We start from the raw sequence: 27,031 nt of genomic DNA on the forward strand, positions 1-27,031 counted from the left end.
AGCGCCATTTTTTTAAAACAAATTTCCGCCGCCATTTTAGTTTGTTACAAAGAAATTGTTGGTTGAATCTGTTTGAAAATTTCACTGAATTTTATCGGCAGCACAAAAAAAATTCAGCGAAATTTTCGGACAGCCTCCTTGAACAATTTCTCAGTAAACAAATAGAAAATTTCGGCGGATATTTTGAAACGTCGTATGGCGCATGTGAAACTTTGTCCCAAGGGTGACGATATGATTGTTTTTCAGTATGAATTCGTCCATTCCTCAAATTCTCAAACGAAGATAAATTGTTTATGGGTGGATTAATTTATTTCTCTCTTTTGACAAAAAATTACATTCCGATCTATGCATCATGTACACAGGTGCCTCCGTGAAGAAGCTAGATTTTTCCGGAAACTCGATTCGGCGGCTGACTGATGGGGTGCTGATCAACCTACAGAGTTCCTTGGAAGAACTTCGGTTGGCTGATAACCTCCTTGGAGACTCCCTTAACCCTATATTCTCAAGCAGCGAGTTCCACGCACCCTCCCAGCTCAAACTCCTTGACCTCAGCGGGAACCAGATCAAGGCCATCGAGGAGGGCCTACTAAAGGGATGCACGCATTTACAGGTAAATATACTCAACTTCACACCAAGGAAAAAAAATTCGATCGCACAAATCGACAAATTCGAGAAAAACACGAAAGACCAGAAAATGAAGAAAATTGAATCAAGCCACATCAGCTATCGGCAAATCTAAGGAGGCACTTTAATTTTTTACAGGAGAACATTTGCGTGGATTCCTGTGGAAATTTCAAGGAATTCGCTTCGTGTTATGCAGAAAATTCACTGAAGTTTGAACAAAAATCCGCACAACCAGTTGTATGTAAAAAATTAAATTACCTTGTTAAAGGCAGTGGCTGGTGTGGCTTGGTTGCTTTCTGCTTCACGCGGTCCAAATAGTGAGCTCTAGTGCGAGCCCAAAATAATTTCATATTACGTACGAAATTTCCAAAGGTCTGCGCCAACCGGGGCTGAATAATCGCGCGAAGATTAATGACCCGAGTCCTAAGAGGCTCTGACGCAACGAGCCTGGCGCGCGAAATCTACCGAATTCACTCGAATCCTCCTCGATTAATCGTTTAATTCTGCCGTGCTACGGTAAAACGTCGTAAGAACATCCAGGCGTTGCAAAATTTCCTTTCATACAACCTGAATTTCCTGGTTAATTCATGAATATTTTCCTTCCAATTTTTTAGATAATTTAGTTCACAATTTTACCTAAAGATTCTGAAAATTTAAAGGGAAAATATCCATGAATTTCCTCAAAAATGAACATCTTATCGAAGGAAATTTGGCAACTCTTGAGTGTTCATACGGCGTGTTTCTTTAGCACGGCAGAATTCACTGACGTCACAACATGGCACCAAGGCTGAGCAGCGAAAGTACTCTGAGAATCGGACCCGGGGCTTCACTTCGGGAGGCCTCGTCGTGTCATTCATTCATCCATTTGGACGTTCATGAATCGAGAGAACTTATCTTTATTATGACATGGACCCTAATATGCGTGTGTTCTTATGGATCTCGGGGCTCAGATGTGGATGCAAATAGGTAATTTTGATTTGAATGCGTTCGTTTCATTCATTTTCGTTCACCCGATGAAGGCTCCGCACTCGCGCAGTACGGTGACCTATACACACAAAACGCACTCGCGCGCTTGTGGTCGCGTGAGCGAGCGATGAGGAACGCTTGTAGGGTGGTTCGAAAAAAATCAGTCACCGATGCGCTTCGGGCTGAATGAAGATCATATTCGATTGTGGTTCGATGCATCGTTTGGTTCAATACAATAGAACATAACCTCAAACAAAAATTTTAAGATTTAAGTAGGAAAAGCTAGAAGTGAGAAAATTCCTAGCAATTTCACTTTATGAGCCTAATGAGCTTCCATTTTGACGCCATTTTGACGAGTGGACACAGGGCTATTGAACCAATCGCTATCGATACAATCTCACCTGATGAATCGAATTTGATCCATTAAAAAGAAGTGGAATTTATACGAATTGAAGTTACGCACTTTACAATTCAAGTGGTTCGCGATAGAGTCACGCAAAATGCGCCCTTTTATGGCAGGAGAGGATGATGCATGTCACTAAATCAAAGCTTAGAGCGTTTTAATCTGTATCATTAGACGGCAAAAAGCCCAAACATGCCAAAAATTGACCCCTTGACAACAGGTGAAAAGGAGATGAAAAAGTCGTAATTCTCCCGTCAGCCCTCGAAAAAATTTAGTTCAAATGCTACAGAATATCATTAGTAATGCGTGCTATGGCTCGAAATTTGGGTCCGATTTGCTGGATTTGATTTGAAAGCGTTCGGCACTAAAAACGGAAAATTAATATGTTTCACCCAGCTTCGATGTTTTCACTGTACCGAAAAATTTGATTTTTGCCTTACGGCACATTCTGACTGACTCAATTTTATTTCGTAAAAAAGAATCAACTTTCTTTAAAAAGGAAATCACAGCGTCCTGAAAGTGGTTGGCTGAATTTCAGACTCTTTTTCAATTTTCTAATAGATAATATTAAATTTTAATTATTTATAGGATATTTCTTCGAGTAATTTTTCTTAAAAAAAATTCAACTTGGTTAAGAAATGATAATTTCAAGAGAATCTTTCGTCTGTCAATTTTTCTCTGTTAATTTTAAACAAGATTAAATCAAAAGAGCCAAGTGGTCAGTTGAATTTCAGGAGAAGTTCGTTTTCAACTAAACTTTAGCCCATGGTTCATTTCCTATATTTTAATTGTTGCTGTTGTACTTTCTGAACCATCCAGTAGTTTTGCGGTCTTAAAATCACTCACCAGCAGAAAAAATTACTCACACTATCACGCGCACATTCAATTAACCGAGGAGCTACTGACAATGGAGGCCTCGTAAGTTTGAGTCCACCCTCCCCCCCCCCCTCTACCCTTCGGACCCCAGATTCCATTGTCCCGATTACGTAGTGTCGCTGTCCCAGAATCATATGAGTCGGAGAGGTCTCAGGCCCCTCTCCTGAACAATTAGCTCATTTCTCATCATCATAGCACTGGACCCTATTCTGCGGCACTCGCGGTCCAAATAACTTAAATGGAAATACTTATGTGTTTGAATTTCCGCGAGGAAAGTGTCTCACCAACAAAAAACGCAGGATAGAATAATTTGGTGCCATAGGCAGATTCAGGGGGGGGGGAGGAGGCGTAGGGTGCGCACGCCCTCCCCCTTTGCCCCGAAAAAATGAGGATAGAAAAGGGAAGAAAGAGAGATTGAAGGAACGGACGAATGAAGCAGGAAGGACGCTTATATATGGTAATTATTCTTGACGGAAATGACTCAACTTCCATGCTACATGCTTTATTTCTAAAATTTTCTAGGAGGAGCCCCCTGGGTACCCAGTATCCTCTTTACGCCCTTTCCCCGTTCAAAGTGTCTATGATTAGTGCCACAGCGGATCAGAGTTTTGCACGTATAGACACAAAAAGCGATCAAGAATGTTAACTCGATCGAATTCAAGAATTTACACGAAAAAATGCCATTGCATTTGAAAAAAATGCATTTGAGAGCTCTTAATAAGCTTAGTTTGAGCACTATTTTTCACATTTCATCTGATATTAAATGTGAAATTACAGGAAAATAGATTTGAAAAAGATTGAAATTAGATTTAAGAGGAAATATACCACTTTGTGACGTAATCAGGCGGCATTTACCATTTGATCATTACTTTATCAGATTTCATTTGGTCATATCTCCTCTCTTAATAATTGCGAATTTTAGAAACCAAGAATATTCTCACGTTCAATTTAGTCGGTGGTTTTCTCTTAAACATTGAATTTTACAAAATTTCAGACTCGCAAATTTTTTACTGGTATATAGGAGACATAAACAACGCTTCAATGCAGATAAGCATTAATTTTACTATGCATATAATTCATATAACACCATAAAGTTTATCGTAACCTGGGTGTCCAAAAAATTGAAAAAACTTTAAAAAGACGTAATGTTGTGAGCTGTTAAAAAGAAGAACAAATTAAGGGGAAATATGCTCATTGAAGTCACGAGATACAAATGAGAATGAGATGAATTCATGACGGTCGATAGATGGAGCCCGTGCGAGAGGGTTCAGCTGACACGGGATCTCAGGAAAACAAATTGAATCGTTAAGAAAAGTGAAATAAAGCACTTTTACTCTTGTATTGAGACACTGATGGAGGAAATACAGCAGAAGCTGCGACCCGCTCAGTGATCAAAAATCAAATTTACAAAGGATAAAATTCTGAATTTATGACAAAGAAATCCTCGGCACACGCATTCAATCATACTGCAAATCCAATGCGTAGAGAAAGCTAAAGGTGCAAAAGAAATAAGCAAAGCGCCCCTAGTTAGGCGCATGCAAAGAACAGTAAACAAAATGCATTGTAACACTTGGATACAACTATTCGGGCTCTACGGATGTCCGTGTTGCATACGCAAGAGGATGAAGGCGTTTTGACACTCCAGGCACTCGCCGCTTCATTCGTGATGTGAGGTGGCGGAAGGTTGTACCATGCGAGGATCCAAAATGACAGAGTGGGTTCCATTCTTGGTTTATATTACAAAGACATCTCTCGGGCACGAATATTTTGCACAAATGGGTATCTTTTGTGCCTCAGTTTTGATATCGCGATGTACTGATTGTAAGCAGAATTTTAAAGCAACTTTTTGCAAATAAAAGATGTATTTCGACGGTGTAAGTCCGCAATCACATATCTCGCTTGCGGTGTCTGAAAACCTCCGCCTCTGTGTTATTTTTTTAAAAGAGAACAAATTGACATCATTCCTTGAAGTTCATGCAGAATTTTCTTCGCACAGAGAAGGAAAATCACTGCAATTTTAAAGAATTTACGTTGAGTTGTTCTCCGTTTAAAAACGACACGCGTATTAGCGCCTTCAAGACTGAATGAATACTTCACGCATTGAGCCAAACACCATGCGTTAGGCGCGAGCCGTGAAGCGCCTACAAGACCGTATAAATACTTCACGCATTGCGCGTTCGCTACAGAGCGCAATGCGCTCTAAAAGGTGATTCGATGGACGTCATATTTTGTGCCAGAACGACGTTCGATATATCGCATCGAATGGCTCTCTTTTTCAGCTACTAATCATGTTTCTCGAATTTTGAGATCGCAATTCTGTTGTCAGGAGACTAAAGCACTCACTTATCAATGTTACGAACCAATTCAACGAAATAAAGGCGTGGTTTCTAAGAGAGAAAACATCGCATTCGATACTGATATCGAAACTGCACTCGAATGCGACATTTTCTCTCTTAAAGAAACCACGCCTTTATCACGTTGAATTTCTTTGTTAAAATTGGTAAGTGAGTGCTTTAGTCTCCTGACAACAGAATTGCGATCTCAAAATTCGAGAAAAATGATTAGTGGCTGAAAAAATAGAGTCAATCGATGCGATATTGCGATATGTCGCACGTCGTTCTGACAAAAAATATGGCGTCCATCGAATCACCTTAAGCATTGCTCTTCTCCTGGTCGGAAAATCCCTAATTTTTCTCACCGTGCGATGAAGAGACAGCATCGCGTCGGTCCAGAATCGCTTGTTATAGATTCATCACCCGAACGAATGTAAATATGCCGAGAAATGAATCATCGTAATTGGATTAGAGTAGCTCCTGGGTTCCTGAGCCCTCTTTCTTGGATTTCTGAATCGGGCCCTCATTATGGAAAACTTTTCCCTGTCGCGTGTATTGATTTCCTTGTTATTCGAGCTCTGGCAGTTGCGGTTTTGCCCATTGTTAAGCGTAATAGTCCATTGATTTTGTATTCCAGCGAATGATAAAAAGGCCGTCTTCCGAGTAGAACTCAGCCTTATTCGAGGAAATTTTTGTGGTCAGAACCAGAGACAATGTGTTATAAGGACCCCACGCCCCGCACCGCTATCCTCACTATAATATGAAATTTACTTTCGGAAGTCACCGCTCAGATTCGCCTCATGATATCTCTTGACCGAAAAGTTGAGCAATAAAGATGTTGCATGTGTGAGGGATTTGCAATTTGACAATTGATCCTTACGTAAAAGTTTGCAAGAAACACGATGGTGCCACTGGTTTTCTCTGAAATTAACTCCCGAGCTCAAAAAAAGCTCTCAAGTTGAGGCCAAAATGGAGGGGATATCCCACGCTATCCTGAGAGTCCACCTCTACATCAAGACAAACTCTTCATGCAAAGATAGGGAGCAAATGCATTTACAGTGATGCCGTGTTTTCAGTTTTGGAGTCCCCAAATAAGGCGGCATCCCTGTCAATGTATTTGCTCCCTATCTTCGCATGGAGAGTTTGTCTTGATGTAGAGGTGGACTCTCAGGATAGCGTGGGATATCCCCTCCATTTTGGCTTCAACTCGAGAGCTTTTTTTGAACTTGGGAGTTGATTTCAGAGAAAACCAGTGGCACCATCGTGTTTCTCGCGAACTTTTGCATAAGAATCATTAGTCAAATCGTAAATTCCTCACACATGCAACATCTCCATTTGTCCGAACGCAGCTCTCAATCTAGGATTTTCGAATATATCCCACCACATTGAGATACAAATTGATTCTCTTATCGTATCAATCTGCCCTTGAGAGATAGGACTGTCTCCCCAAAATGTGACAAATTCTCCAAGTGTAACAATCGTCCACGATCCCCATTCATGCATTGTGAAGCTTTTCCCCGATTCGGAGAGAGGATCATTATTTCTGCATGAGAGCTGGTAGGCGGCACCGCGGCTAACAGTCGCCATGGAAAATCCGTGTGGTTTTATGAAATCGTGTGTTTTAACGAGGCGTTTTTTTGAGATTTGACAACATTGTACGAGCATCGCCGGCGTCGCGACGACGCGACGGATGAGCGCTACAGGTGGCGGAGCGCCTCATGCCGCGCGCCTGGACGCACCACTGCGATATTGATGACCGCTAAAATGTGAAGTGGAGTCGCCGATTTGCCGGGTTGCCGTTTTGCTGTTTTGAAGGCGCTATATAAAATGTATTATGGAGCATGTGTCAGGGATTCGTGTTTCAAGTACTTCCTACCAAGGAAAATTTCGTGAGAGACGCGATGGTGTCACTGGTTCTCTCTGAAATCAACGCCTAAGCTCAAAAAAAGCTCTTAAAAGGCCGAAATGGAGGAGATATTTCACGCTATGTTAAGTGTTCTCCTCTACATCTAGTCAAAACTCTCTATGCACGTAGTTCCAATCTCAGAGTCCTCAAACAAAGTGGCAACCCTGCTAATAAATGCTCTCTATCTGTTAATGGTGATTTTGACTGGATATAGAGGTAGACTCTCGATGTAGCGTGGAATATTCCCGCAACCGTCACGGCCTGAACTTTGAGAGTTTTTTTTTTTTTTTTTTTTTTTTTTTTTTTTTTAGCTAGGCGTTGATTTCAATGAAAACCATTGACATCATCGTGTTTCTCACAAAATGTTACAAAAGAAGAAGCACTAAAAATGCAAATCCCCAACATTCCATTGGAAGAACCATGTCACGAACTCCATTGGGAAATAAGGAAAAAAAGTGAATTTTCATAAAAAAAAATTCTGCTGTGAAAAATGGCAAAATAGAAATGTGCGTCACAATACTTCGTTTTTAAGCTGGAGGAACGTGACTCAATCCCAAGGTTGGAAAGCTGACTCGAATAATGCATTTTTTCAACGAGTTTATGACTATATGCAGTTTTCATCCAAATACTGATAAATTCATGTAATCAGAGGAAAGATTGGTAAAAATGTTGTTGTAACTAAATTTGCGGCCGTTTAAATATTAATACGTTGCATCCATTTTTAAATACAATTTTAAAAACAAGGTAGAAAAATACGAGAGCATTCTAGTTCAAAGGTTAATGCGAATATCTCATGATGTAAAATGACATCTTTCAAGTTGCTTTACATATTTAGTACATGCTTACATAATTTTATAATCAAGTCGACTTTTTCATGAAGCTGAAGTCATTGAAAGACATCTTTGGAAGCAAACGTTCTGTCACCCACCCCCACACTCTCTAAATTTTGTTTCATGCTGGGATGATCTTGTCATGTCATGTCATGAGCAGGTCAACTCTCGGGTAAATTTCTCCTTCAAATCCACTTAACGCAACGCAGCATACATCACATGCCTGTTTGCCTGTATCATCGGCGGGGCGTTAGTGCGACCTCTTCTCTGCTTCAAACTCAGTTTCAACGTTGCGAAGTCTATTCTTTATCAGAGATTTCCCAGCTTCCATTCCTTAAATTCGTAATAATGTTACACTAATCGTCGGGAGTTGAAAGTTTTACCGAGAATCGAATCGGAAAAAGTAATACAAATGATGGATCACAGGTGTTCTGGACAGAAAATCCATTTTTAACTCAAAGTGATGATTTTTTCCATGATACACCCTCCTCAGTGGCGTGGCGTGAATAATCGATTATCGATATCTCGCCATTTGGAGGTATGGTAAAGAATCGATTACTAAGGTGTTCGCTGTGAACACCCTGATAATCGATCTTTTTTCATAGGTTTAAATGGCAAAACAATCGATATATCGCAATTCACGCCACGCCACTGACTCTCCTGTATATCCACTCCGCGTATCGATGGGTAACGAACAATACCACCCATCTACATAACTGACGATTTTGCAGAACGAAGAGAAAAGTTCGTCATTTTCGTAATTTTAAGGTTTTTTCATTTTTTTTTTTTCATGCGTTACAGCGTCATTGAAACGCTTCCCAACCGAATTGGAAAAAAACTAAAATCACTAGCTCGCGTATTTTTTACTGAAGAATGCGGCAAAAATCGATGACTCTTTTTCGCCAAAATTTCAGTCAGGCACATAGAGTACATAGAGTCGTAATGTAAATAGGAGTTCCGAGCCCGGTGTGCGCCGAGTTCGGGTCACTTTTTCGATGCATGTTCGATCCAAAATGGCGGTGTGGAATACGTGGTGATTCCTATCTTCTTTGTTTACATTGGATGACCGGGTACCTGTGTATCGCAAACAATCGATTATGTATCGAAAAAGTGACTCGGCGTCACACACGGGTCTCGGAATTTGGGACCTGGAAAATGCTTAAAAGTGGCGCCAGCTCACCCACTTACATTACTACTCTATGTGCTCTATGGTCAGGCAATAATGTAACCTAACCTAACCTAACTCGAGGTTACCCATCGATCTGCGATGACGAGTAATCTTTAGGTGAGGTGAACGTAATACCTTTTCGCATCTATTCCAGGCTAATCGAATCTGCCACATTTTCCCAAAGTTACTTGATTTATCCACTCTTAACTCTGATTTTTTGAAAAATTCACCCAAAGTCGTCATGACTTTAACTCCATTTATATAACTACTTTTTCTGACTTTTTTTAAAAGCGCCTGTCCATCACGGGAAACAAGTGGCGCTTATGTCGATTCTGAAACGAGCAGAAATATGAGCTCCTTATCGTAAAATATTAGAATTCGCAGATTCAAAAACTGCCGCATCCGATTCCGAGAATAATTAACCTTTGCCTTACTCTACATACATACACATATAAGTCGCTTTACAGCACTCCCTCGCGCTCTACGACTCCTAACCTCCACTGCTCTCTTTCAAACCACAAATCTTGGGGCATTGAGCACCTTAACATTTCCGCTTCAATCCCCTCCATCCAATAACCTTTCATTGGGCGCCCTCTGCGTCTTCTCCTAGGAGGAACCCAATCACGGACCTTACTCTACCTTCCCAAATTTCGACGTCATGCGACGTAATGGACCACTAGACAAGGTACGAATTTAAGCAATCTGATACATGTTTCTTAACCAGAATTTCACGTAGAACACGATTCACACTACGAAAATTACCGAAATCAACTTCTAACGAAGATATTAACGTTTTTATTTCGCACTGATTACGAGGAATTTGAACCGCCCGCTCACAAGAAACTCAAAGCTCTACGTGCGTCAAATCGCGCACCACAACGGTTTCAGCAAGCTTCTCAATCGAGCAATGTTCATTTTCCACCATGTGTTGTTCAAACTATTGGTAATTTGCTACAGCTGAGCCAAAGTGTCAAGATTGAAGTTGAAGATGTTTACATTGCAGAGACTGTCATGATAAACATTTAGCGCGCGATGTGAATCACGTAGAGCATTGAGTTTTCATGAGCGGGTGGTTTGAATTCACGCGTCAAGAATCTTTAAATATCTTCGTCAGGAGTTGATTTCGGTAATTTTCGTTGTGCGTATCGTGTTCTACGTGAAATTTTGGTTGAGAAACATGAAGCAGAATGCTGAAATTCGTACCTTGTCTGGTGGTCCATTGAAGTGAAAACGGCAACGTTGTCGGGTGCATCGGAAGCTTGAATAAACAACTTTGATGCGCGCAATTTATCACGAGAGCACTTGGAGCGTGTCCTTTGTGACGAGTCTCCATTGAGCCGTGCGCGGGTTCAGCGCCGCACTTGACATCGGCATCGATCACAGCCACCGACCACCGCTTCCGGGCCGCACCGTCCATCGGAAAATACAAAGAGCCAAGTTTTTTGCCTCAGTTTTCCTCCGGAGTTGCGAGAGTCACCCCCCGCCCCGAGGCGCGGTGATGAGGAATGTCTCCATGCCAACGAGTAACGGCGGATCGTCGCATGAATATTGAAAGGTCACGTGAATCCGAGGAGGATGTCAACATTAACCATCGCATCGTCGCTCTTCTGCCATGAGGACGTAACTGCAATTCGAGTTGAAATCTGCCGTCAGAGTAACGAAATGGTCTCCTGGACCGGCTCTAGAAGTGCAATGGACCACTAGACAAGGTACGAATTTAAGCAATCTGATACATGTTTCTTAACCAGAATTTCACGTAAAACACGATTCACACTACGAAAATTACCGAAATCAACTTCTAACGAAGATATTAACGTTTTTATTTTACATTGGTTACGAGGAATTTGAACTGCCCGCTCACAAGAAACTCTCAAAGCTCTACACATGAGTCAAATCGCGCACTACAGCGGTTTCAGCAAGCTTCTCAATCGAGCAATGTTCATTTTCCACCATATGTTGTTCAAACTATTGGTAATTTGCTATAGCTGAGCCAAAGTGTCAAGATTGAAGTTGAAGATTTTTACATCGCAGAGACTGCTCATGATAAACATTTAGCGCGCGATGTGAATCACGTAGAGCATTGAGTTTTCATGAGCGGGTGGTTTGAATTCACGCATCAAGAATCATTAAATATCTTCGTCAGAAGTTGATTTTGGTAATTTTCGTTGTGCGTATCGTGTTCTACGTGAAATTTTGGTTGAGAAACATGTATCAGAATGCTGAAATTCGTACCTTGTCTAGTGGTCCATTACGCCCTTTTCCGGCAAAGGAACAGTGACGATTCTTGCAAGTTACCAATACTGTTTTTCTCCATCAAAATGTATGTTAAACAATTGATTCAAGTATCTCATCTAGAATCGATTTATGGAATGGATTTAAATGGAGTATCAACAGTGTTGCCAACTTGTTGCACGGAGAAAAAAACCTCGTGCGTGGGACCCAAAGTTTAGGTCATATGGATCTCTGAAGTTTTCAGATTGAGCATCTGAACACTTAAGGTCTAGCTGTCGAGGTTCGGATCACTTATCTAAAACTTCAGTTCTTACATCTGAAGTACTTCGGTTTTCACATCCGAAAAACTTCGGTTCTCACATCTGAAGTACTTCAGATGTAGGAACTGAAGTCTCAGATGTCAGACCTGAACCTCGGCAGCTAGACCTTGAGTGTTCAGATGCTCAATCCGAAAACTTCAGAGAGCCATATGACCTAAACTTCGGGTCCCACGCACGAAGTTTTATTCTCCGTGTGGAATCGCCTTTGCCGAAGGACGATATGAAAGTGTAGCAGAGGCTCATCTATGACTCTTTCAAGAGGCTCTTCTTCACTTTCAAAAGGTCTTCATATTGCCGTTCTAAGGGAAAACGCCGTACACCGAAAAGAAAGCTTAGTATGGACTCACTGCATCGGCTAGCGAGAAAGCAGAACGGAGGATGACACACAGATTGCCTACTTACAAGTTTGAAGGAGTTTTATATTTTGAGCATGCGTCGCGTCGCGTAAAATGATCTAGGCTGTTTCAACCTGACGACACAGTATAATTGCAATCGAAGAATTTCAACTTCCGCGCAGCTTAAATATGAAATGAATTATTGCATCCAAGTTTATTTCAGGGTCATCAAGCGTATGTTTTCTTTTTCTCTTTTACAAAGTTCTCCTCCTGAAGTCCCAAACCCTACCTGCATTTTAAGAGCAAAGAAACTGTAACCCTTAAATGGTTAATGCAGCACAGTCATGAAGTAACATTCAACATGAATATATTTCATAAGGCAATTTATATATATTATCAAAGTAAATAGTTTTTTTTCATTAAGTATATTAAAGCCTCCTCTTTGTTTCAGGAACTTCGACTGGACCGAAATAGACTGAATGCAGTCCCTAGTGCTTCACTGAGCGGCCCAAAGGCTCTTCGCTCTCTGACACTTTCTTCGAATCGAATAAGTAAGTTACCTTTTTTCAGTGAAACCATGAGATTTTCATATTATTTAATTGACTTATTTCTGCTAAAAGAACTATCTGCAAATGTGCTGAACACCCTGGTAAAAATTGGCGATAGGAGCTGCGTTTCAAAATACTATAAGAATTCTTACAGCCGGCTAAAGGAGGCCGGAAAATCATATATCTGGCTGTAGAAAGCGGAGAAAATCATAGAGCCGGGCCATACTAAGCGATAAAAAATTATGAAGGAGGGCTATAGTTCCTATCGCCGGATTTTACACCTTATCGCCATCTGCTATGAAAAATTGTGTAGAAATTCGTGTGCTTTGAAAATCATTAAGTTTAATACGGAACCACCTTAATGTTTACAAACCACACATTATATTTTCCTTTAATACATATTTTTTTTACTCAATTAAAATGAGAATAATCCATACAGAGCGTTGCAAACATTTCAAAATCATAAGTTGAAAAACGCTGACTCTGCCAGATTAAATATTAGAGCAGAGCCTAACACAAAGCGGAGCAGCGACGCACTGGCACCTACAAACCTAACAGGGATACTTCACGCATTGCGCAACGCGTGAGGTATCCCTGTTAGGTTTGTAGGCGCCAATGCGCGTTTCGCGTTGGCCACCCGCCCGCCAAGCCGCAGCGTACCACGGCGCTTGAAGCAACTATTTCACACCAGAAGTATAGCACAGTATCATACGAAATTGAAGGCGCGCTAACATATTAGGAATGGCAGGCATCCATCAAAGGTACGGAGCTTTCCTCCCAAAGTAATCAAGATACTACGGCCCAAAAAGAGAGCGGTAGTCCAAAAACTCACTATAAGTCCTAGCATCCGTAATTAGTAACATTTAGTATACACTTTATCGCCTGGCTGTTGCTTAATCGCCATCGGCTATAAAAGGCTATGAGAAATTGTGTAGCCGGCTATAGAGGCTATTGGAAATCTTACAGCCGGCTGTAGGTCTATGGTATTTTGGAACACAGATTCTACTGCCAATTTTTACCAGGGCAAGAGAGAACTGTGTTCACAGGATTTAAATGGTTTTTTTATGTGATTCATATTTTGTACATAGTTCCTTTCAGCATTCAAAGGTCCAGATGTGAATCAAACTTAAGGGACTGAGTATTTTTGGAAATAAAAGTAAAAAGTAAGACAGGATTAAAAAATAGATTGATAAATATTTTATACATCTGGCAACATTAGGTACATTTTTCAGCAAATAGTAATAACATGTGCATACGATTGAAAACTAACTTTTCAAAATGTTCAACTTTTTTTTAAGTTTGTACAAAGAAGATATTCAAAATTATTTCTTGTACATAAATTTTACCCTTTTTGATTAGTTTACTTTTAACCAGAGATTGCGCCTTCTAACCGCTTGGCGGTCCAAACCCCCAAAGCGCTTTTTGCCCTAGGCGTTATGTCCCACTCGTTACTCTTCTGATATTATATTAAAAGTGAAATTCAATTAACTATCCTATATTTGTCCTTTCCAGAGAGTATTGACGACGATGCGTTCTACGCTCAACCGAATTTGGAAAAAATTGATATGAGCAACAACAGGCTGAACAAAGTTGCAGGCGGTGCCTTTGGAGGGTTACCGAAATTGAGGAAACTCAAATTAGGGTACAACAGGCTCGTGCACCTCAACAGCGACGTGTTTCAAGGTATTCATATTTCTTCGATTTTTTTTTTTTTTTTTTTTATGCGCCATATGTATCTAATTGCGTCATGCGTCATCATAACGCCATACTGAACTTAATAGAACTGGTCTTCCAATAGGTGTATTTTGATGTTTAATTTCTACAATCATTTTTTTTAACTGGGAGCCCCCTGGCCACTATCCGGCCCAACCCCCCGAGGGTGCTTAGCAGACTACTCTGAGTTAATCTGTAACATCCAATAAGACAAAGCTCTAAAAAAATTATTTCCATCGGCGACCATATCGTTGACTGTGGAGCGAAGCGGTTTATTCATTTTCGATGGTATCTTTAGAAAGAGAAAGTCGCTAGTAAAAAACCTAGATTAAAAAAATTCCTGCCTTCTAGAAGTAAGGAATATTAGTAAGTAAAATTAACTTACGATAATGCAAAAGAGATTTTGCAGTTTCACAGCCGACCGTGCGGTAAAAAGTTTGAAGAATTTTGGTTCAAATGCTAGTTCAAAGGAGGTTTTTACAATAAGAAATACTAACAACTGCAATTGGACTGCATTTTGCAATTTGGACCTATAAATTCTAGCTCATCTGAAAAAACACTTTTGTGCATAGGAAAATTAATGACACATACGTTGTTTTTAAACCGGGCCGGAATTTACAGTTCCTAATTGCAAAATGTAGTACAATTTATTTCCGCTCAACTTTTTCAATTGACATGTCACTTTGTTTCATCTTCTTCTCATAGGTTCTAGTAATGTAGAACAGCTAGATTTGTCTGGGAACTTTTTTGTGGACTTCCCAGTCATTGCTCTACGACAGTTGCCCCGGCTGAAATTCCTGAACATTTCGGCTAACTTGATTGAGGTAAGGAGCTGGCACAGACTTGTGCAAATTTCATTTTACATGACAATTTTTGCTCGATGCAAGAAACGTCGATCGCCTCAAGGCCTCAAAAACCTATGGAAAATAAAACTGAAATCATTGAACGACCGTTATCCTTTACAGCGCGGCGAGAGTTGAGTAAAACATCGTATTTTCTCATTTTCTACCTGTTTTGGGGGTGGTTTCTTTTTTTCAGAATTTAAACTCATCACAGCATTACCCATCAATTTTTTGTATTGACACTTTTATACCCACTATAAGTCTACACATCATAGAACAGTATCAACAAACATCGATGATGCCGATAAGAATCAGTATTAAAACTGCGTGGTCTGGAAAATAAATTTTCCAGGGGTTGAACGCTATCTGTTTCATTAATGTTTATTGAAAGATGAACTTTAAAAATACTTTTTCCAGTTTTAACTTGGAACGGATTGTCTCATTTCTTAGTATTGAGGTCTGTTTGTAGTTACTTAGGGTTAAGTTTGCTCCAAATTATGCAACCACAATTATTTAATTTTTAATTTTACTGGGAAAAGTCCATTCGAAAAAATACTCATTTATAACTTCGATCATTTCAGAAACTGGACAACTCTTACTTCCACTCTCTCTCTGCACTGGAGAAAATTGACCTAAGCCACAACAGCATAGGCAACATTGCTCCAGCAACTTTCATGGGACTGAAAAATCTGAAAAACTTAGATCTGAGTGTCAACATGCTACGAACGGTAAGAAATCTCTCATGAATTACAATAAGCTGCCGCGTCAATTTTTTTAAAATTTTAAAAATAAAATCCTTTAGCCGAGAGATATTTTTTTTCAAAAATAATACGTGCATACATAGCTCCTGCGTTTAGTATCCACAAAATTTGCTTAAGCAATCTAGACACTTGATAAGGGCTTACATACCTCTAAAAACTTTCATTTTAGAGGGAAAACCCCACTAGTCTATGATCCTAGCTCAACATTCCACGTTATCCAAAACCGCTGGAATCTCGCATTCGAAAAATATAGAGACGATACCCGACAGACAGCATATTCAAGCTTAATTTGCCACACTATGATAAAGTTCTAAATCAGAGCTAAAAACGCATTTTGTTCCCATAAATGAATTCGCCTTCAAATAAAAAGATAGGCAAAACAATTTCCTACGAACAGCAATAGTGGTATCCAAAGATATGAAGAATTTCACTCTGCAAAGCATGCAACCCCCAAAATGGTTTCTTTGATGGCATCATTCCATCATTGCTCGCAGGAATCCAGTTTCACATACCCTGCTCAATGAAGGGGAATCTGTTCGCTTTAAGAATTCATGAAATGTCAAAAACCTCCACGCATTATGGTGATTTTTCCTCCCTGCTACCAATGTTATTCTTGCGGGAGATCTTCTTCTGACCTTATTTTCTACTGAAATATTTTCCTCCATGCATGGACTAAGATCGTCACCCTTCGGCCGAAGCACCACAAGCGTCATGCGACGTTTCATTTCCGCCGCCGTTTTATTTTTGTACCGAAAATTTTTTGGTTGAATCTGTTTGAAAATTTCACTGAATTTTATCGGCGGTACGAAAGTAATTCAGTGAAATTTTCGGACAGCTTTGTCGAACAATTTCTCTGTAAAAAAAATAAAATGTCGGCGGAAATTTTAAACGTCGCATGACGCTTTTGATACTTTAGCCGGAAGGTGCATTATGATGATTTTTCCTCCCTGCTCCCAATGATATTCTTTCGGTACACCGAAAAAAACGATGTTAATTCAACATTCTGGATGTAAAAACAAGCAGTAAGCTCCAACGCATTCGCGTCGGAAAGCGGCTCTGGCGACGGTAGTTGTAGTCAAGAATGAGGGCCTAGACACATTTTGTCATTGATGTACAATCCGACAACTGTCGATTCATGTTTTGTAACTTAGCAGATTTACAAAGCCGGTGTATAAATGTGTATTGGCCCTTGATATGCAGAATGCATGGCACTATCACTTGTTGTATACTTTTAATTTTGAAGGCTCTAGTGATCATCTTCTTTTTTTGTCAAATAACTAGTTTGTGCAACAATAAGACTGAAACTGACTCTAACTGAAATTTTGTCTTTTTAGATATTTGGTTATTTTGTATTTATTAGATTGTATATTTTCACATAGAAACTTCTTCACGAAATCACACACACAACGAAGAACGAGGCGCTACAGACGAGTCCGTCCAGGACAAGTTAAAAAAATTCCCATGAGCCTAGTGACGTAGGTTAAGGGGCCCGTTCGCCAAAACTAATCGGAACTTTATGAATAAATTGCTTCATTTAAAAATCAAAACAATATCGAATTGCGATATATTACACGGATAAGATAGGGCTATGTCCTGTCGTAAGCGGCGACATAGAGTCGATGTCATTTCAATAATCGCCCCGATGGCCACGATAGTTGTTAAACGTTTACGGTTTCCTTGGTAACCTTTGTTTGCTATCAGCTGATATCGAGTAATATGCCTAGGAAGCTCCAACCACTGCATTCTTCCAAAAAACCGCGAAAACTTTAAAATTCAAAATTTCAAATTTTGAACGTAAAGTACATTTTTTCCATCACGAGATTAAAGCACAGACAAGTTTTGAATTATTGACTTTATCACCATGATTCCAAAAATACACTACACAACATAGCATTGGCTAACAATAAAACAATATGCAATAAAATAAAGTCATGACAAGGTACATAGTCGAAAATGGCGCCGATTCCCATCAACCAACGCGCGGTCTCTCCAATGTAACAAGGTCCATTGATACTCCCCAGCTGGGACCGTCCGGAATAGCAGCTCTAGTGCAAGCACCAGAGCCGCTAAAAAGTGAGCGAGAACTTAAATAATGCTGAATTAACCTATCCAGCAGTTTATTTTGGCAATGTCAAGATGTAAAACTAACTGCTGTAGCGGGTAATTCAGCATTCTGTGAGTTCTCGCACACTTTTTTTACATCCAGAATGTTGAATCAACATCACCTTTTTTCGGTGTAGATCTTCTTTTGGCTTCATTTTCTAACGAAATATTTTCCTTCATGCATGGACTGAGATCTTTTTTCCCGTGCACGGTCACATCCAAATAGATGAGGAACTTAATTTTTTCAACATTTCTGAAATTTAGATCGAAGATGATGCATTCGAGGGCCTTTCGAGTCTGGAGACCCTGTCGCTGAGCGACAACAACATCCTGGTGATCCCTGGCTCGGCCTTGCTGCGACTTCCACGACTTCGGAGTTTGAACCTGGACTACAACCGGATCGCAGCCCTCTCGGCCGACATCTTCACGCCCATCGCCGATCGGGTTGTCAGTATCAACCTCGCCAGGAACGTTATCAGAGAACTTCCGGTTGATGCTTTCCAGGTAACTGCAGAACGGCAATAATTATCCAGTCACCTGACCCAGTCACCAGTGGCCTTAGCTAAACTTGGCATAAATTGGCGTGCATTCGCCAAGGCATCTATAAAGTTAAGGAAACCGGTGACCCTTGAACTTTAAAATATTAATATGGATGCAGTAGATCGCACCGCAACTGACTGGTAAATCAAAAGAAATTTGAACGACATAACACGGTGCTAAAGAGAATGTGTCCTTCAAAATACTCCCATTAATGGTACTTTTAAAATAAAATTGAGGTGCACCTGAAACATTCCAGACTAAATATGATTATTTATGTACATTTCAAAGTGCCTAAGCGAGGAGGGAAAACGATAATTTTGAAAGTCTCCATAATACGGATCTTCATCGCGGATTTTTCATTTTTTGAAAATAAAAATATCTCCTATCATTGTTTGAAGTTTTCGGTGAAATTTTTTCATCTTGCAAGATATTTTTTCTAAAATTTCAAGTCATTACGCTCTATATTTTTCTTTCGAGAAATTTAAAAATATTAGGGATGAATATCGTGAAAGTCTGAGACTGATTTTCCTTTTCTTCTGCGCACACATTTATCAATTTTTGTGTTCAGGGTAGAAATGACGGGACTAATGATCGAAACAAATTTTTAGGTTTTTAGACACTTTGTGCACACCCACCTAAAACAATCGAAAACACAGGAAAATGCGGAAACAAGACTAAAATACAAAATACAAAGGCAGGACGTTTCGGTACCTTACGGCACCATTATCAACTGCTAAAATAGAATTAAAAATAAAAAAGAAATTAAAATAAAATCCAGCAAACGGCGTTACATAGTGAAATTGGTAAATGCGACTGCAGTGATAACAGGAACAACCTGCCTTTGCATTTTGTATTTTAGCCTTGTTTCCGCATTTTCCTGTGTTTTCGATTGTCGTTTCCGTTTCGAGATGCTTTTAAGTTCTCTTTGTTTTCCCCTACCTAAAACTTGGTATTGAAATATCTCAATCTAAAATCAGAAACTTCTGTAGTATTCAATTTTAAATTAGGCGTTAATTTCTTGTAATCAATCACATGAATGTTAATGGACACCAGTATCACAAAACTTAAAATTCTTGTGTCCTAACGCCTGAAATTCTGTTGCAGGATTTCAAAGTTCTCTCATCCCTGGACCTCAGCGGCAGTCTCCTTCTCAACATCGAGGCGGCCTCCTTCTCAGGTCTGGAGGACACTTTGCTCTCCCTGAACTTACACGGCAACCGCCTCAGCAGTCTACCCCAGCAACCCTTGACCCTCCACCGGCTCCGCAGACTCGACCTCTCACACAACTCCCTGAAGGAGTTACCACGCGCATCGTTCACCGGCCTAACTGAGCTCATGTTCCTGAACCTGAGCAACAACCCTCTCCTCACATCCCTCCCACTCAACTCCCTCGATCCTCTTTCCCGACTCGAAGTCCTAGACCTCACCAACACCGGAATGAAGCTCCTCTCGCCCGATCTCCTGCTCAGGAACCCCCGCCTGAAGTGGCTCTCGTTCGCCAGCAACATGATCCAGGAGATCCCCGAACTGGCCTTCCAGAGTCAGGTCAACGTGACGTCACTCGACCTCTCGAACAACCACATCTCCAACATCCGCGTCCCCGCGTTTATGGGCCTCGCGAACCTGCGGAAACTCAACTTGGAGGGTAACAAACTCGCGTCCTTCAAAGGAGAGTTCTTCATCAACAGGCGCAGCAACGGGACCCTCCTGGAAGAGATCAACTTGTCCAATAATTATTTAAGCTACCTGTTCCCGTCTTCCTTCAAAGTCCATCCGAGGCTGAAACGTATAAATGTTTCGCAGAACAAGTTCAGTTTCTTCCCGGCCGAGCTGATCGCCACGCTGGAGTACCTACAGGAAGTGGACCTGAGTAAGAACTACCTGAAAACCCTGGAGGAGTTCGACTTCGGCCGGCTGCCAAATCTGAGGACCGTCGACTTATCATACAATCAAATTGAATCAATCAGCGAGACAGCTTTCCATAACTCCACCCAACTCCAAGAGATAAAACTAGGCCGGAACAAGCTCGAGAAGCTGGAGGAGCGGATCTTCCAAGGATTGGTCCGCTTGAAACTTTTGGACCTGCAGCACAACTCGTTGTCCGACCTGCCCCAAACGATTTTCGAACGAAGCAGGCTTAGGATACTGGAAAATATCAACCTATCAGGCAACAAATTCTCAGAGGCTCCGCTGAAATCGCTCCAAAAACAATACTTCTTCCTCATGTCCGTTGATCTGTCACACAACCTCATCAAAGAACTCCCGTCGGATGACAGCACGATGGTCAACATCAAGAAACTGGACTTGTCTTTCAATAAATTATCGGAGGACACGATCGCCGCTATCCTGGGCGAACCGAAGACAGTCAGAGAGCTCAACATGGCCGGGACCGGAATCACCCATCTCACGCGGTTGGAGACACCCTTCATCCAGAGCCTGAACGTCTCTCACAACAACATTTCCCAGGTCACCGACAAAGTGTTCGAGAAGACTACCCTTATCGAGTCCATCGACTTCTCGCACAATCTGATCACCGATGTGGGTGGATCTTTCGCTCACATGTGGGCGCAGATGAGGAACCTCCGCAGCCTGGACCTGTCGTCCAACCCCATCCAGAATATCCTCAGCGGCGACCTGGACAACCTGGGATCCCTAACCACCCTGAAGATCGCCAATCTAATGCAGTGCGCTAAGATCGAGAAACACGCTTTCAAATCCATGGAGGACTTGGTTCACTTGGAGGCCTACGGGTATCCGAAGCTCGGCTACCTGGACGTCGCTGGCATGCTTCACTACCTTCCTTCTTTAGAATATCTAGACATAGAGGTCAAAGACTCGGCGATCGGCAGTGACCAACTGTCGGCTGGCATGAACCCTCGGTTAACCCACCTCAGCGTCCAAGGAAACCGCGTCCAATCCATATCCTCAGGCGCTCTAGCAGGGTTGAAGTCCAAACAAATCACTATCGAATTCCGGAACACCACTATCAACAACCTACCACCATCCTTACTGATCCCTCTACCGCGCTCATCGAAGATCACACTCCGAGTTGCCGGCAACCAACTGTCGTCCATCTCCCCGCAGTTCCTGTCAGCCCTGGACGACCGGCGAAACGAGATGTCTCTCCAGGGATTGAAAGACAACCCCATCCACTGCGACTGCAACGTCCGGGCCCTTCGTCGCTCTGGTTTGGCCGTCGGGATCCGTTGCGCCACCCCTAGTTATCACGCCAACAAGCTGCTCATGGAAATCCCAGACGACGAGTTGAGCTGCGACCCGAACCGGGCTTTGAAACTGACCTCCACGACAACGCCCCCACCGCCCCCGCCCGTCAAGCAGAACAAAATCATCTCCCGCTTGACAACCGAACCGGAGATCATTTGGTCTTTGCCACCTCCGTCCCCCACGACGCATAAACCTTTGATCACAGCGAAGCCACCGTCCCTCGGTATGCAGCAGATCAACAACGACGACACGCTGATCATCGGCATTGTAGGTGGTGTTGTTGCGTTTATTGCGATACTAATCATCATAATTTGCATTGTCCGGTTGAGGATAAACAACAGCCCCTACCCGACAGGGCCTTTAGCGCCGTTGCCGGCGCTGATGCCACCCCATTGTAACAATCAGAACTACCCCTGTAACTTCTCGATTCCGAATTTGTACGCGATGACTCCGCAATATAACCCGAGCTACGCGTCCAGTCTTCCGCCCAAGATGGCGGTATCGCCGGCCTCTGTGTCGCCGCACCTAAGGGCGTCGTATACTACCCTCGGAAGACAGCCTATGCATGGTCAGTCGCAGCCTTACTACATATCGTTCCCGCATGAGGAGAAGGAGTATATCAGCTAGCTCCAGGGGTTAAGCTAGTTTGAAGGGAGTTTGCAAATTTACCAAAACTTTTAAAATTGGCTGTCCTTGGAACAGAATGAATGATTGAATTTACCACACCAAAAATAATCTGATTGTTGAATTTATTACGAGCATCAAGTTATTTGATGACAATCGTATTTTTAAGTATGAGCATATTAGTTTAGGTGGTCAATTCAATCTTTTCCTTTGTTTTTTGGAGCCAACTGACCACTCAACTAAGTCTGTAATCAGACTGCAGAACTAATCAGTCATGAATGAATTGCACCAATTAATCGGTAGATTTAATTTATGGTGTATCAATATACCGGGCAGTTGTCCATAATTAGAATTTTCACGATTGAGAAAGTTATGAATTTTGAAGTTTTGAAAGAATAAATAAAGTGAGGCATCACTCACTTTGGTCTCTCAGATACGTTACTTTGAATCCTGTAACGTTAGAGTGTAAACTCAGATTATCATAAAATCCTGCAAGACACCAGAGGATTAGTTTTGTTTACGTTAGCATTTTAGCATTTGTGCCACATTTTCTTCTGAATCGTGAATAATCTGATTAATCGCAAACTGTCACGGTTTCATATTTCTCGTAGTTATGAACCAGAGAAGGCTTGTAGAGTACCACTTTCGCTTTTTCTGTAGATAAAGTAAGATGGTGACCAAATTCTAGATAAGGCGCTGCAGACTGCTCCATTTTCTTATTACTTTGGTATATCATTCAGGATGGATCTATTTTGAAGTTTAATGATATATACGAACCATTTTCAGATAATTCAGAGTGGCATCGTACTTGCTAGGGGACTTAATCTGTATTTCTACGACTGGAGCTCGTTCCGTTGAAACATTTGTTTAAATGTCGCCTTTAAACGTGTTTGATACAAAATTTCATTCTTTCTATAACACTGAATGAAAGAGGAGTTATTTAGAAATGCTTTAGTCCGCTTTATGAAATTAAATTGTTCTTGTACCTCAAAAAAGTACTTAAATCCTGCAGCTCAGGAACTTTTTGATACTCACATTTAGCCATGTTGGAATTTACGTAGTAAAATGCCAAATTCGAGCAATATTGCGTGTATGTCATGGTGATTACATAGTTAGAAAATACTTTTAAACCTTGAATACCAGAACTTTAAAATATTAAAAAAAATCAGTAGCCAGTTACTTCAAAATTGAACTCCATGATATACCAAAATAAGTAGAGAACTCTCTAAAATGAACACTCTTTTAAATGCCATGATTGTGAAAGTGTGGTAAAAAACGATTGGATTTCGGGAGATTTAAATGAGGACCAATTAATGGCTTGAAAAGGAAAATTCACCTGATGTTTGCAGAAAATGCTCCGTCAAAATCTACCTATCAATCTATTATAATTACAAGTCATCGATTACAAGGGGAGTAAATTGATTCGATATTTATCGATTGTTCACATACGGTTCAATGGGTGAAACACGAGTGATACGTATAAGAGATGCCACCGGTTCTCGATTAACTCTTGTTTTACCACACTTGGGCAGTTGCAAAGGTGTTCATTTGAATCACCTTGATCTAGTCGCTTAACTTGCTGTTCTTCAGCCAAACTTCATTTCGATGAAGAGAATCACAGAGAATCAATTCATATCAATGGTTTGTACAAAAATTTAGAAATAAGTCGTATCAATCTTATTTTGTGCCTTAGACTGATGATTGTTCAGCAGGACCGATGCAGTAAAATTAACGGGAGAGAAAACGGAATGCATGCTCAATCGCTCAATTTGCGAGCTTTAGGAAAATAAGCCAGAGAATTTTATTTTTAACTAAATACCTATGTAGATTATGCTATTGGGACGCCGATAAACACTGACTTCTCATTTAATATCTGCATCTAAATAAGAAAGCATTATCTTCTTACCACGGATATTTTAAAAATCACACAAATTGCTCTAGGAGAACCACAATATATCTGCAGTTAAGCTCTTTGAGGCTAAAGGCTCGGTTTGCTGTTAATCAAACAACGTGTTTATCCCCAACGCACTTTTTTCAAACGCAGTATATATTTTGAACAATGCAAAAACTGAAGGCTCAATTTTGACTTTTTTGGAGCCGTTGAGCTCCAATAATCTTAATTTAGCTTCATCCCGATGGTTTTCATCGTTGGACAATGCTTCTGGCTTTTATGGAGCACTAATGGTTCTGTTTAATATGAACTTCCAAAACAGAATATAATGCTGGAATAATCTGCACCAGATTCTCCTTCCTGTTCCTTATAAAACAAGAATATACACATGAGTACTTTTTATAGTTTTTAAGGCATTTTGCGTGTCAGCGTAAACATGTATATCAGGAAATCGGAAGGAACAATGAATGTCTCGTTGTTTCAGAAAGTGACCTCACATTTTTTGTCACCTCGTTCTCTCAAGTATTTTTCTCCATCGACACTCAATTTCAAACGTTTTTTAGACTCCTCTCTTCTAAGAGGAGCTCAAATTGAACGTATTCCTGCCAAAGAGAACTATGTGCATTATGACGTGAGCCCTGTTATGCATATATTTTTATGGGTCTCAGGGCTCATATCTTAATGCACATAGTTCCGTTTGGCAGAATTACGTCCAATTCTCTCCAGACTTTCCTTCGTAACTTCAGACGACAACACGATCAATCCATCAACGTCTTTTTCCACGTTTAAATCAATATGACGTGACAACATCACATCTCGTCTCCGTCAGATTGTTATACCCATATCGCCTTCTTTGCGTTATTTGATACGCACGGTTTTGTGCATCAATATATCTTCGTAGCGTGAAGGCTTCTGCGAAAGTTTCGGATTTGGCAAACTTGAGCTCACACCTCCCCTAACACCCTAAAAAGATAAAATTAGCCAGATACATGTATACCTCTACCTCTACAATAGGCAAGAAAGCACCACTCTATGTCAGTCAGTTATTCAGCCTGATTGACAAATTTTTGAACGTGTTTAAGCCCAAACGGAACTATGTGCAAATGAAATCAATAAAAACGGACTGTATACTTAGTACTGACGCGTAATCTGCCGTGCTAAGGAAAAACGCCGTATGAACATTCGAGAGTCGCCAAATTTCCTCCAGTAAAATGTTTAATTTTGAAGAAAGTCATTAAAATTTTCTCTTTAAATTTTCAGATAATTTAGATCTAGTGGTGAATAAAATTCTCTGAAAAATCGGAGAAAAAATATTCACAGATTTTCCTGAAAATTCATGTTTTATCGAAAGAAATTTGGCAACGTCCAAAGGCTCATACGGAGTTCTTCCTTAACATGACAGTAATGACAGACGACCCAAATGATCCTCGACATCATTTCTAGATCTCTAATTGGCCTGTTTTTGCCGCAATACTTTTTTAAATCAAGATTTAGCAACATTGGGTAGTGTGAGCGTTTCATGAAAGCATAATTTGTGCTCATTTCTTGCGAGATCATGAAGTTGGTAACGATGTTAAACACATGAGTTTTTAATTAGTGAAAAAAAACTGAATGAATTGAGCCATTATGACAATGTGTCCCATTTTTGTGCCACTAAAAAATCTTCTCTATGCTCGATTACTGACAAGCAGTTCCGTTCTCCCGTTAACTTTAATGCATTGGTTTGTTTCCAGTGTTTGCGTGATTATTTCCGCAGGTCGTCTTGATGTCGTCACACTTTAAGAGCTCTCTTAGCTCAATATGCAGTTTAAGAAAATACGCCCTTAAGAAACTGACTTTGGCGTGCAATGTTTTGCTTAATGATCCAAAATGTTCCTTCAATAGGTATTATGAACGTAAATGTCTTGAAATTTTAAATTAAGAAATTTAAAAATAAGGTTTTAGATCAAAATAGATTTTCAAATATTTCACTTAGAATTGTTTTCTCAAATGTGCCTACAATTGAAGAGCCTAGAGGACAAGGCGCATAAGCGCAGTTTTTGAAAAAATTTAGATATTCATGAACTCAACTAAACCTAGTTTGAAAGTATATTCTGTGAAAAATTTACAAGCAAAGTCCAACTTTAAAACATTAAAAGTGAGTTTAAACTTCCTTTCCGCCATAAGGCTCCATGTGTTTTTGAAATTTTGAACATGTATTCTTGTCCTCCCAAGCCCCTAAATTAAGCTTTGCGGCAACGATAATGGTGCAAAAGCGGATTCCTGCATCTGTGGCACTGCTTTCCCTCAAAATTGCACATGTTTGACCTTAAACTTTGAAAAAACATAGGTCCATCTAATTATAAGTCAAAGTAAAATACGTAGACTTCAAGCAAAACGAAGCTCTTTAATGATGTAACTATATGCATCAACTTTATAGCACGAGTGTCTATGAACTGTTCTCTCTTTTGCTTCACTAATTTTGATGATTATCCTTAAAATTTCTCGGACTTGAAGTTATATTCCAATAAAAATGCTTAAAAATGTTTCCATTTTACACAAAAGGTCGGGCATCAAGGTGTTGCGCAAACACTTGGAACTGAGTAGATAAGATAAATGTACATATTACCTCATTTGTAGAAAATTGTATATATTTAAGTTTAGGAAATTTGTTAGTTAAATATTTTATTGTTTGTCGATCAGATATTGTATATAATTAACTAGGGATGGTAATTGTAAATACAGTGGTAAGAATTTGTAAAATCCGTACGCCAAGAAATTCTAACATTAATAAATGTGTACAGTGTTGTAA

General features: G+C 40.4%; 1 protein-coding gene across 1 annotated transcript; it reads left to right on the forward strand.

Annotated features, from left to right (window-relative positions):
• LOC109040372 (uncharacterized) lies at positions 1-27,031 on the forward strand. Its single transcript, XM_072304145.1, has 7 exons — positions 1-610; positions 12,445-12,544; positions 14,054-14,224; positions 14,960-15,078; positions 15,678-15,824; positions 18,225-18,464; positions 19,605-27,031. The coding sequence occupies exons 1-7, from the start codon at positions 353-355 to the stop codon at positions 22,350-22,352; spliced, it is 3,783 nt and encodes a 1,260-aa protein (XP_072160246.1). The 5' UTR covers positions 1-352; the 3' UTR covers positions 22,353-27,031.

The sequence above is a fragment of the Bemisia tabaci genome, chromosome 9, assembly GCF_918797505.1.
Source record: "Bemisia tabaci chromosome 9, PGI_BMITA_v3".
NCBI lineage: Eukaryota > Metazoa > Arthropoda > Insecta > Hemiptera > Aleyrodidae > Bemisia > Bemisia tabaci.